Raw genomic sequence first — 11,891 nt, forward strand, 5'->3', positions numbered from 1 at the left:
AAATAATGAGAGAGGAGAGAGAAATATCAAGGTTACAAAAGGAGAGAGAGTATTAAAAACTATTATTTCGGTTTAGAATTGAGCTACAGTGCAATTCTAAAGGTAAAATTGCACTGTAGCACTATTGGAAATTTTTTGCAAAAGTTGAGTTTTAGAAGTCCGGATGAAGCTTGGTTTTTGTGTGAAAATGGTAAAGCTATCCTACATATGCCATTTAGAAGTCCCAGTGCGAATGCTCTCCGTAGCCAAATCAATAATTAGTAAATAACAAATGACCACAAGTCACCTGGATGGCTTCATGTTCAACCCCTTTCCCTACGAACAAAATGTACTTGGAAATGGAACAAATCCCATTCATTCATCCCTCCAAGAACATGTAATATATGTAAAATTTCAGCACTCTCTATCTCTGTCTCACAACACAAATATTCTCTCATGCATCTAAAATTTTAAGCATGTGAGATTGACATGGAAACAATGTGGCGTCCCTTCCACTTGGCAAGAGAATGGTCTCATATAATATCAAATTATATTTCCACTACTAACCAAAAAAGAATATAAAGTTTCTGTAAAACCACCTTAACAAGACATTAGGATCCACCAAAAAACCCCTACCACCAAAGCTGTTCAATGAGGAAAGTGTAAGTTAACTTTCTAACACACCTTACAACTCCTCCTACAGTAGCCAGGAAGCTCTGGAGATCCAACCATATACTCCGGATTCTTTGTGCACTCTCCAAGTGCAGCCCATCTGTCACAGCTATCATTCAGATCAGTGCAGTTACCACTAGCTGGGTTCAAGATCTTGTCAAACGAGTCCACATGAATCCACTTTGTTGCTGACCATTTCTCACCTTCAATCACAGGGCAACCTGCATGGAGACTGTTTGTGTCTGGAATGGCAGTTGGGTGGAGACTGAAGAAAAGAAGTGCATCCCCCCTTCGTGGTTTCACTAAGTATTTCCAATGCGGGGTTGGAAGATAACAGAAATCATGTCAGCTTATCGAAAAGGCAATATTGTGAATGCACAACAATGATAATCTGACCAGTGGCTCACCTGCTATTCCTTTTTTTGCACATTCAGAGAGATTACCATTCGTTTCAGAAGCTTTACGACGTGGGGGTTCCTGTTGGCAGATTGGCATACATAAATTTAAATAACTAAAATAATATAAAGAAAATAATCAGATCAGCAAATGTTCCAACATGCTCATAGAAGGAGAAAAGTTCCAACCTCCCCCACCCTCCAACAACAAAAGAGAAACCAACAAAAAAGGAAAAGAAAATCCAAATTTTCTGTATTAAATATCAACATTGAGAGGAGCATTGCATCATCCCCACCATGAGGTTAAGCGCATGTATGATGGTTGTGTCCCTCTTTTATCTTTTAAGAGTTCAATGAATATCTGCTTCTCTTTTTCTTTTTTCTTTTTTCTTTTTTTTCTTTTTTCTGAAAAAGTTTTGCCAAGAATGTCAAAGAAGGTTGACTGCAATTATGAATATAAAAAAGTTCTAATGAAAATGAACAGAGTCAATACTTGAACTGACCTCTGCTTCAGGGAACACTGTTTCGCCACCTTTGGCCACATCAGTAAGATACATGAGTACTGTTGCAATTCGGTGTCCACCCCGGGCTATATTAACCTTGTCGGCAAAGTAATCATAGTGTGGGTCATATTTCTGCCCAGGCTCATATCTTAACACTTGTATGTCCTCCCCATTTTCTGAAATTCAAGGAACACAAATCATATCTAGTTCGTGTTCCAGTATCAAGATGAAGAAATCAAGCTATATCATTTCACATATTACAAGATGGACATTGATAATACACTTTCCTAATGATATCTACAATGTAACACACATTTAACCATACATAAAAATGGTGCTTTCCACATTTTTTTTTGGGTAAGTTATACATGCACACAGTGGGTCATGAATCCACTGCCTCACCCTCCATCCAATTAATATGGGAGGAAGAAATGCTAGTTGAGCATAGCTCATTGGCAAAATGCTTTCCGTTTTATTATATCACATTCTGAATTATAAAAAATAAAAAAAAAATAAAAAAAGTTTATTGACCTGTGTAGATGGGATTCAGAAGGCCTTGGTAGCATGGCCAGAATTGCTGATTTAGCAACATTAAGTGAGCAAGGAGCCACAAAAACTTTTGTGGCAGACCCTACATGTAATTTCCCCCCCTCCCTCTCTCCCTCTTTTAACTGGTAAGTTACACACACAGAATGAGTCTTGAAACCACATCTCTACCCTTTATTTATTCTTTATGAAGGGAGAAAATGCCACTTGAGATAAGCCTCATTTCCACAAACCATACCTCTAAATCCTAATCAGTTCTGAATTCTAAGCAGTCTTGCATCATCTGTATATGGAAAGTCCACTGATGAGGCTATGTGACATATGACAGATTGCTCAGCTATCATACCTGATGCAAGAATTAAGCTTACCACCATAAATTTTGTACCTTCGTTTTTTGTTAAGACTTAAGATGACTTTTCTACCTTAAGGTTATCGTCAATGTTGAAACTTTTGTTGGTTGTTGGGGCTTAGAGAAATAGGGAATAGAAAAAAAAGGTTTTACTGGTTCAATTCAATGGTTTCAAGTATGGTTTACTGCAGGAAGTTAACAAAAGTTTTATAGAGCAATCACAATGAGCAAAGAAGGTATCACACCCTTGAGAGCAGCTAAAAAGTCACTTTAAATTCTCCCCATTGATGCCATAAAATTCTATAGATTACAATGCTCTTTTTAAGGGCAGCTGTGACATCCTTTTAAGAATGGGAATCAAATATAAATGGGAATTCAGAACGTATGGCTAGTAAACTAACATGGAAGCTCCTTAACAAGTGAAACCAAACATAGAAAGCCAGGAAATAATCCTACTGAGAATATTTATCCATGGAAAAAATAAAAAATAAAAAAAATCTAACAGAGAATTATACACATGGGCCACATCTAAATCCCTTCCAGAAAATATGGAAATTGCCTGATTATGATTGGCTCAATAAAAAATATGAAGAAAGGAATAAATAAAAATTAAAAAAGAACTGATGGGCGAAGCAGCATAGGAGCATGAAGATTATCTTCACTTATAGACCATCTCTCCTTGTGACACACTTTTGTTATTTTAAGGGTAGACAAAAGCATATATCCAATCAGTAAATCAACTTATTTCTTTTCTTAATAGAATCACAATTATCTTTCATTCAACAAACAAGCTTGAAGTGATTATACAAAAATATCTAGATAATGATTGCATTAAAAGCCCCCACCATAAAAGAAAGAGTGCATACACAAAGGGCATACCTTTTGGAAGAAATGTCCATGTAGCTAACTTGTCCTCTATACCAGAAACAATAGGATCCTACAAAAGAATGATAAGAGTGAAAAACTTGTACCTGTTATAGACAGCAAAATATGAGGTAATTGAAATGGAAAAGTAAGCAATCAAGTATGAGTTTTAAACAAAGGGAAAAGAACTAAAGAAAGCAAAATAAAGTAGACCCACAACGAAACACTAAATCAATAGAAAGGATTAAGACTGTATTTCACCCAAATGAGTACTATAGGTTATTTGGTGTAAAAGAACTCACAAAAGGTACACATAATTTTGATCATTATCAACTAAAGCAAAATTATCAAAGTTTTTTGTGGTTATGTGTTCCTATTTTAGAACCAAAATGTTAAGAGAAGTTTGAAATGCCGACAATTATAATTCAATAATAACTCCTTCTAAGCAAAGAAAATTAACAAAGTAGAAAGACACTAACTTTTACTTCATAAAAGAAACCTACAACATGACTAAACATGCCAAACAAGGAAGATAGCATATATGTTACTCATATAGGAAATATTTAGAGAGAACTCAGATTTTAAATGAATCAAATAAAGTATCAAAGGACAAAGAGTAATCCTAGAGATACTACAAATTTTACTACACAAGTCTTACAAATTGATGACATGTCACCAATCACTATGCTATGCTGTTGAAGTGGCATCAATATCATTCATTGTCACGTTAGTATGTAAAGTAGTAGCTTAATATATGCAAGATTTACAATTTATTAAGTATGTGGATTTGAAATAAGGGTCCAGTTAATGGGTACCCTCAGGACATTTGATAAGTTATTTTTAAAAAGTTTTGATACCAATTGCATTTTTTTTTTTTTCCATAAAAAGTTTCTAAAAATATTCCTTAAACCAATGACCTTTAACATTTTAATTAGATATAAAATGTTATCATACTAAAATTAAAATCAATCTTATCTTTATTAAATTCATATCAAGCAACTTATAAATAGCAATCATTCTTCAATCCCCTTGATTTTAAATCCTCAATCCAAATGCAAGCAAAGTAGAAAAACACAAATGGATTCAAAAACAATAAAAAAATTTCACAATAGAATTAAACCTTGCCCTTATTGATGAACATTCCGGAGCTGGTACGAACTTCGCTGAGCTTGCTTTTACCGGACTCGTTATCCGCCACCGCAGATCTCTTCAGCTCCGATTTCGCCTGAATCACAATTATGCAATCAACGAATTCTAATTAGTAATCGAATCGAAATTCCTAATTGAAATCAAAAATCTCAAATCACACTCACAAGAGAGATCAAATGGTCGCATTCTAAGTCCGTAAGAAAACCTTCGTACACAAACGCTCTGCAAACAAAAATTGAAGTAAATATTGAATCTTTGCGAATTGAGCAATTTTAAGAGTGAAAGAGAGAGAGAGAGAGAGGGAGAGAGAGAGAGAGAGATTGACCTTGGCTTCCATGAAACTTGTTTAGCTTTAGCGGGATTGATGATGGAGCTAGGAGAAGCAGCATAGGAGGACGAAGATTCACGGAGGATCGAAGAGATCGAGACCAAAAACAGGAATAGATGAGACCAAACCATTGGTTGGAATGCTTGGTCGTTGAAGAGAGAGAGAAAGAGAGAGATTTTCTGGGAAAATGTCAAATTTTCTGAGAAAAATTAAATAGTGTTTGTTACTTTGGTTTTGGATTTGGTTAACTCTGTGTGTATCTGTCTGAAGTTCTGACTCGCCTAACTGTCAGTGCCACAAGGATTTGTCTACTGTTTCACGCTGTCGTGTCGACCTCCTACATTAAAATTTTTTTTTTCTTAATAAATACTATACAATTTCATTGTTACGTCTACAATAAAATTGACATCAATCGTAAGAAATTTTAATAATTGAACTCATTGAGGAGTGATTGGTATATGTATTCAAAAACTAAAAATCGTTGTTTAAAAATATGTGTAGAAATATATGTAGATGATAAAGTATGTGAAAATATGTGCAATGTTATTTAAAAATTGAAAACAAATATTTGAATGAATGTACTAAACAAGACCTAAAAATTTAAAACTCCCAATTTAAGGTTTTGCTAATTAAACTAACTAAAACCCACGTTTCAAACCTATATTTTAGCCAACAATGACGCAACAAATAATAAGATTAATGATAAAATAAATTTCACGTCATTTTTCAAAAATACTTCAAAAATACTAGAGATTGTAGGTTTTGATCCTTATATAGAAAAAGCAATGTCAGTAACTGTACTAAAAAAAACTAAAGTTGTAGAATTTATTGTTTTAGATAAATTCTATATAATCATTATTAAATTTAAAAGCCCTTTTTTGTCTTCATAATTCAATATAGGAGGAATAAGAGATTTGAGTTGGAGTCGTCTCCACGTTAAAAAATAAAAACATAAAGAAAAGTCAATTAAGCTGTTAAAAACTAGTGGCATTTAAAATTTATTATATAAACTTTTGGCCAAAATGGTCTAGTATTACTATTTGGCAAAATATGTATGGATATATCACTATTTATATAAAACTTTTGGCCAAAATGGTCAAGTACCACTATTTGGCAAAATATGTATGAATCTATCAATGTTTGCAAAATAAATTCAGGATCTACCACTTTTTTTAAAATTTGAGTTTGTGAAACTTGAGTTTGTCTTGTAACTTGGAACAACCTTTCCAAATAACAATAAATATAAAAAAATTTAGTTAGTTGTCACATTTCAAAACAATGTTGAAAACTAGCATCTCGATTGTCTAAAATTCGAGTTCCAAGATAAAACTCGAGTTTTTAAGTCTCGATTTGTAAGCGGATGGGTCTGATGTGGAAAAAAATTCACATGGAACTCGAGTTTTAAAGACTCGAGTTCCATAAATTACAAGAAAACGCCGCTATAGGACTTTAAAACGTCACTATAGGGCTTAAAAAGACCATTATAGGGCTCCCTGAATCTGGTATGGGGTGATTACACTTATAAAAAATTTTGCAAGAAAATGTCGCTATAAGAATTTAAAACGTCACTATATGGCTTAAAAACGCCACTATAGGGCTTCTTGAACTTGGTATGGGTGATCACACTTAAAAAATTTTTTTGCAGAAAAACGCCGCTATAAGGATTTAAAATATCACTATAGGTAGGGCTGTCCAGACCCGACCGGAGCCCGACAACCCGGCCAAATGGCCCGCCAGAGACCCGATTTCGGCCCGAACCAAAGGTCCAGTCGGTCAGCGATGGGTTTCCGTTCTCAAGAACCGACACCGGCGGGTCAAGTGGCGGATTTGCTTCTCCAAAACCCGAGCAACCTGAACCCGACCGGAGATGTATAAAAAATCCGGCCAAACCTGCAAAATCAGGCCAAATCCGAGGAGATCTCGACCAAATTCGGCTATATCTAGTGGGATTTATCCAGATCCGACCAATTCCAGCAATTTTTAGTCAAAAATTTTAGATTCCAGCGAAAAAAATGCAGATTCCGGCGAGATTTTCCATATTCCGACATAATTTTTCAGATTCCGACTAGATTTTCCAGATTCCGGCGATATTTTTCAGATTCCAGTGACTTTTTTTTTTTTTTCCAGATTTCGAAGATTTTTCTTACTTCGGCGCCCGACCGACCCGACTGACGCTCACCCTCACCCAAAACCAACTCGACCGATTTTTTTGACGGTCGGTTTCTGGTTCCTCCACCCTCCCACCCGACGCCGGTAGGTCGAGTCCGGGTTGGGCCCAAAACCGACCCGGCCCGACCCGTGGACAGCCCTAACTATAGGACTTAAAAACGCCACTATAGGACTTAAAAACGCCACTCTAGGGGTGATCACACTAAATTTTTTTTTGCATGGAACTCAAGTTTCTAAAACTTGAGATCTACGTGGCATTTTCAGTCCAAGTTATCCAGCAAAACATTCGCAAAGTGAGTCTTTGGGACTCAAGTTTTAATATGAATCTCGAGTTTCTAAAACTCAAGATGCTATTTTTCTTAAAACTTTGAAACGTTGCCTAACTTACTACATAGTTGCCCCTCACATTGCTAGTCTGCCCATTTCCCCTGTAACTCGAGTTTCACAAACTCGAGTTCCATGGAAAATAGTCACCATTTTTTTTTATGTAACTCAAATTCCATAAAAAATAGCATGACAAACTTGAAAGCTATTTTTTCAAAGAACTTGAGTTACAAGGCAAACTCGTGTTTCAAAAATGTGGTAAATTGCTAAATATTTCGCAAACAATGGTATATTGCTAAATATTTTACTAAATAGTGATATATGTCTATTTTGGCCTAAACTTTTGGATGGCTATATTTGAACTTCTAAAGTTTTAATTAAAATAAAATTGTTAAGAGTTCACTTTTAAATTTTTTTTCATTTAATGTATTTTTACCTCTAAGATTTGAATTAAAATAAAATTTTTATATTAATAATAAAATATATATATATATATATATATAAACTTTTTTTGCTTTCAGCCGTATAAATTCACCTTCTCGGTACTGTGCGGCTACTGTTCAATGAACAGTAGCCGCACTTGTTGACTTTTGACAATAAACAGTACATTTGTACACTGTTCACGGACCCACAATTTTCACTTTTTAGCAACTTTTTCATTAAAAATGGGTCCCACGATACTATTCACACATTTAAAAATTATTTTGCTACAGTGTTTTCAGTTTTCAGTTTTCAGTTTTCAGTTTTCAGCTGCATCCAAACGGGCCCTTGAGTTGGAGTCGTCTCCACGTTAAAAAATAAAAACATAAAGAAAAGTCAATTAAGCTGTTAAACTAGCGGCATTTAAAATTTATTATATAAACTTTTGGCCAAAATGGTCTAGTATTATTATTTGGCAAAATATGTATGGATATATCACTATTTATATAAAACTTTTGGCCAAAATGGTCAAGTACCACTATTTGGCAAAATATGTATGAATCTATCAATGTTTGCAAAATAAATTAAGGATCTGCCACTTTTTTTTAAATTTGAGTTTGTGAAACTTGAGTTTGTCTTGTAACTCGGAACAACCTTTCCAAATAACAATAAATATAAAAAAATTTAGTTAGTTGTCATATTTCAAAACAATGTTGAAAACTAGCATCTCGATTGTCTAAAACTCGAGTTCCAAGATAAAACTCGAGTTTTTAAGTCTCGATTTGTAAGCGGATGGGTCTGATGTGGAAAAAAATTCACGTGGAACTCGAGTTTTAAAGACTCGAGTTCCATAAATTACAAGAAAACGCCACTATAGGACTTTAAAACGTCACTATAGGGCTTAAAAAGGCCATTATAGGGCTCCCTGAATCTGATATGGGGTGATTACACTTATAAAATTTTTTTGCAAGAAAACGTCGCTATAAGGATTTAAAACGTCACTATATGGCTTAAAAACGCCACTATAGGGCTTCTTGAACTTGGTATGGGTGATCACACTTAAAAATTTTTTTTGCAGAAAAATGCCGCTATAAGGATTTAAAATATCACTATAGGTAGGGCTGTCCAGACCCGACCGGAGCCCGACAACCCGGCCAAATGGCCCGCTAGAGACCCGATTTCGGCTCGAACCAAAGGTTCAGTCGGTCAGCGATGGGTTTCCGTTCTCAAGAACCGACACCGGCAGGTCAAGTGGCGGATTTGCTTCTCCAAAACCCGAGCAACCTGAACCCAACCGGAGATGTATAAAAAATCTGGTGCAAAATCAGGCCAAATCCGAGGAGATCTCAACCAAATCCGGCTATATCTAGTGGGATTTATCCAGATCCGGCCAATTCTAGCAATTTTTAGTGAAAAATTTCAGATTCCAGCGAAAAAAATGCAGATTCCGGCGAGATTTTCCAGATTCTGACATAATTTTTCAGATTCCGGCTAGATTTTCCAGATTCCAGTGATTTTTTTTTTTCCAGATTTCGAAGATTTTTTTTACTTCGGCGCCCGACCGACCCGATTGACGCTCACCCTCACCCAAAACCGACTCGACCGATTTTTCCGACGGTCGGTTCCGGGTTCCTCCACCCTCCCACCCGACGCCGGTAGGTCGAGTCCGGGTTGGGCCCAAAACCGACCCAGCCCGACCCGTGGACAGCCCTAACTATAGGACTTAAAAACGCCACTATAGGACTTAAAAACGCCACTATAGGGGTGATCACACTAAAATTTTTTTTGCATGAAACTCAAGTTTCTAAAACTTGAGATCTATGTGGCATTTTCAGTCCAAGTTATCCAACAAAACATTCGCAAAGTGAGTCTTTGGGACTCAAGTTTTAATATGAATCTCGAGTTTCTAAAACTCAAGATGCTATTTTTCTTAAAACTTTGAAACGTTGTCTAACTTACTACATAGTTGCCCCTCACACTGCTAGTCTGCCCATTTCCCCTGTAACTCGAGTTTCACAAACTCGAGTTCCATGGAAAATAGTCACCATTTTTTTTTTATGTAACTCAAATTCCATAAAAAATAGCATGACAAACTTGAAAGCTATTTTTTCAAAGAACTTGAGTTACAAGGCAAACTCGTGTTTCAAAAATGTGATAAATTGCTAAATATTTCGCAAACAATGGTATATTGCTAAATATTTTACTAAATAGTGATATATGTCTATTTTGGCCTAAACTTTTGGATGGCTATATTTGAACTTCTAAAGTTTTAATTAAAATAAAATTGTTAAGAGTTCACTTTTAAAATTTTTTTTCATTTAATGTATTTTTTTATATATATATATACTATTTTTTTTTTAGAGAATTTCAACCTATGACGTTTCTTTATCATCAGACCAAAACACCAATTAGTTTTTGGTGTAGGCGGTGATTGAACCCTATATCTCTTATACAACCATTAGAAACTTTACCCGTTGAACTAACTGGAACCCACAATAATTAAATTTTTATGAATTAAACAGTGAAAGGATCACAATTGTTGTTTTAAACTATAATTTTCTTTATACATTTATCTATATATATATATATATATGTACAACACCCTACACCAGAGCCCATTTAGGCCTGGGGACCCAGTATGGGTGAAGGGCCCATGGGCCGCGACCTTTTTCTGCTGAGAATCACGTCCTGCAGCCATACAGGTCACAGGCCCATAATATACCACTTCAGAGTTTCTCGGCAAGTCGTCTGTCCCGTTCCCCGAGCATGTATGGACCACCGACATTTGCCCGACCATTGCATGTTCGGCAGTTCAGACAGCACCTCCGCCGAGGACACATGCAGATGGGGAAGAACAAGTTCCCAGGTCGCTTGCACCGCCTCCCACTACCACCTAACCACCCACCTATGAACGATAGCATTGGACCGCTTGGGGCACAAAACCCGAAAGTAATCATAGCCACTCCCCACAGTATGAGCTATAAATAGAATGGACAAAGGAACGAGAAGAGGTTGTTGAAAGTGGAAAAAAGGGAGCCAAGTAGAGAAAGAGAGAGAGAGAAAGAATAAGAGAAGCAGTAAAAAGAGGGGAGTGTTTCTGGCAGGACAAGAGAGAAAAGTGACCTCATTGGGTCTTAGTATTGAGAACTACCCCATGTAGAAAACCCAAGCCCACCACACAAATAAGTTGTCAGCCCAAGTAAGCCTCAGCCTAGTCTAGTGGTCTCGCTTTCGGTGCGCACAATTGGCGCCGTCTGTGGAAATCTCCTACAAAGCCGTAGTTCCAACGAGACTCGCGCGAGGAAATGGCCGGGAGACATTTTGTAAGTGGTGCGGAAAGTGGTTCGACGGGATCTTCTCGGGGATCTTCCTGGCGAGAACGAAGGCAGAAGCGGCTAGAAGATAGAAACCACGAACGAGAGGAAGAAAGGTCTAGTCTCAGTGAGGGATCTTTCTAAACGCAGCGAACGGCGTTAGTAGCATCAGGGCATAGACTGCGCGATTACAGAGATGAAGAGCTTGAACGGTTGCGCAGGTTGGTGAGGGATTTAGAGCTGGAAGCAGAGAATATGCACCGCAGAAGGGCCCGGGATGACCGAGGAAGAAGGTCCGATGCCGGGGAAAATAATCAGGGGGCAGGGTCCAATAAGTCTAGATCCAACCGCCGCCGCGAGCGGTCCCATTCACGGGAATCTCGTCGACAAAGAGAGCGTTCCCATTCGCGGGAATCCCATAGCCATCGAGATCGTTTGCGGTCAGGGGGTATGCGGACCGAGGCTCGGATTCCCCCGAAGAGCGACGTCCCCGTAATGCGGCCATGGATATGATGAGTCGTGCGCTACGGAAAGCTGCGAAGTCACCGTTTTTGGCTAGCATCAAACGGGCACCAATGCCGAACAGGTTCGTGCGACCCCCGTTCAACTCATACGATGGTAAAACTGACCCCGTAGAACACGTTAGCCACTATATCCAGATGATGTCCTTGCATACCCACAATGACGCACTGATGTGTAAGGTTTTTCTCTCAAGCCTCGGCCCTACCGCACTGAGGTGGTTCAACGGTTTACGAAAGGGATTTATTCACAACTTCGTCGAGTTGATACAAGAGTTCAAGATATGGTTTGTGACTTGCAGCCGAGTCCCACAACCGGTGGATGTGTTATTGTCCATGAAGATGAGGGTAGGAGAGACCC

The 11,891-nt window shown here is 37.4% G+C and overlaps 1 protein-coding gene across 1 annotated transcript; it reads right to left on the reverse strand.

Annotated features, from left to right (window-relative positions):
• Window positions 1-316: 316 nt before the first annotated feature.
• LOC112014223 (probable prolyl 4-hydroxylase 4) lies at window positions 317-5,080 on the reverse strand. Its single transcript, XM_024046600.2, has 7 exons — window positions 4,783-5,080; window positions 4,622-4,679; window positions 4,429-4,533; window positions 3,324-3,381; window positions 1,550-1,725; window positions 1,059-1,128; window positions 317-953 (listed from the first exon to the last, which is right to left on the reverse strand). The coding sequence occupies exons 1-7, from the start codon at window positions 4,914-4,916 to the stop codon at window positions 655-657; spliced, it is 900 nt and encodes a 299-aa protein (XP_023902368.1). The 5' UTR covers window positions 4,917-5,080; the 3' UTR covers window positions 317-654.
• Window positions 5,081-11,891: the final 6,811 nt, after the last annotated feature.

Source organism: Quercus suber, unplaced genomic scaffold, assembly GCF_002906115.3.
Source record: "Quercus suber isolate HL8 unplaced genomic scaffold, Cork oak 2.0 scaffold_39, whole genome shotgun sequence".
Taxonomy (NCBI): domain Eukaryota; kingdom Viridiplantae; phylum Streptophyta; class Magnoliopsida; order Fagales; family Fagaceae; genus Quercus; species Quercus suber.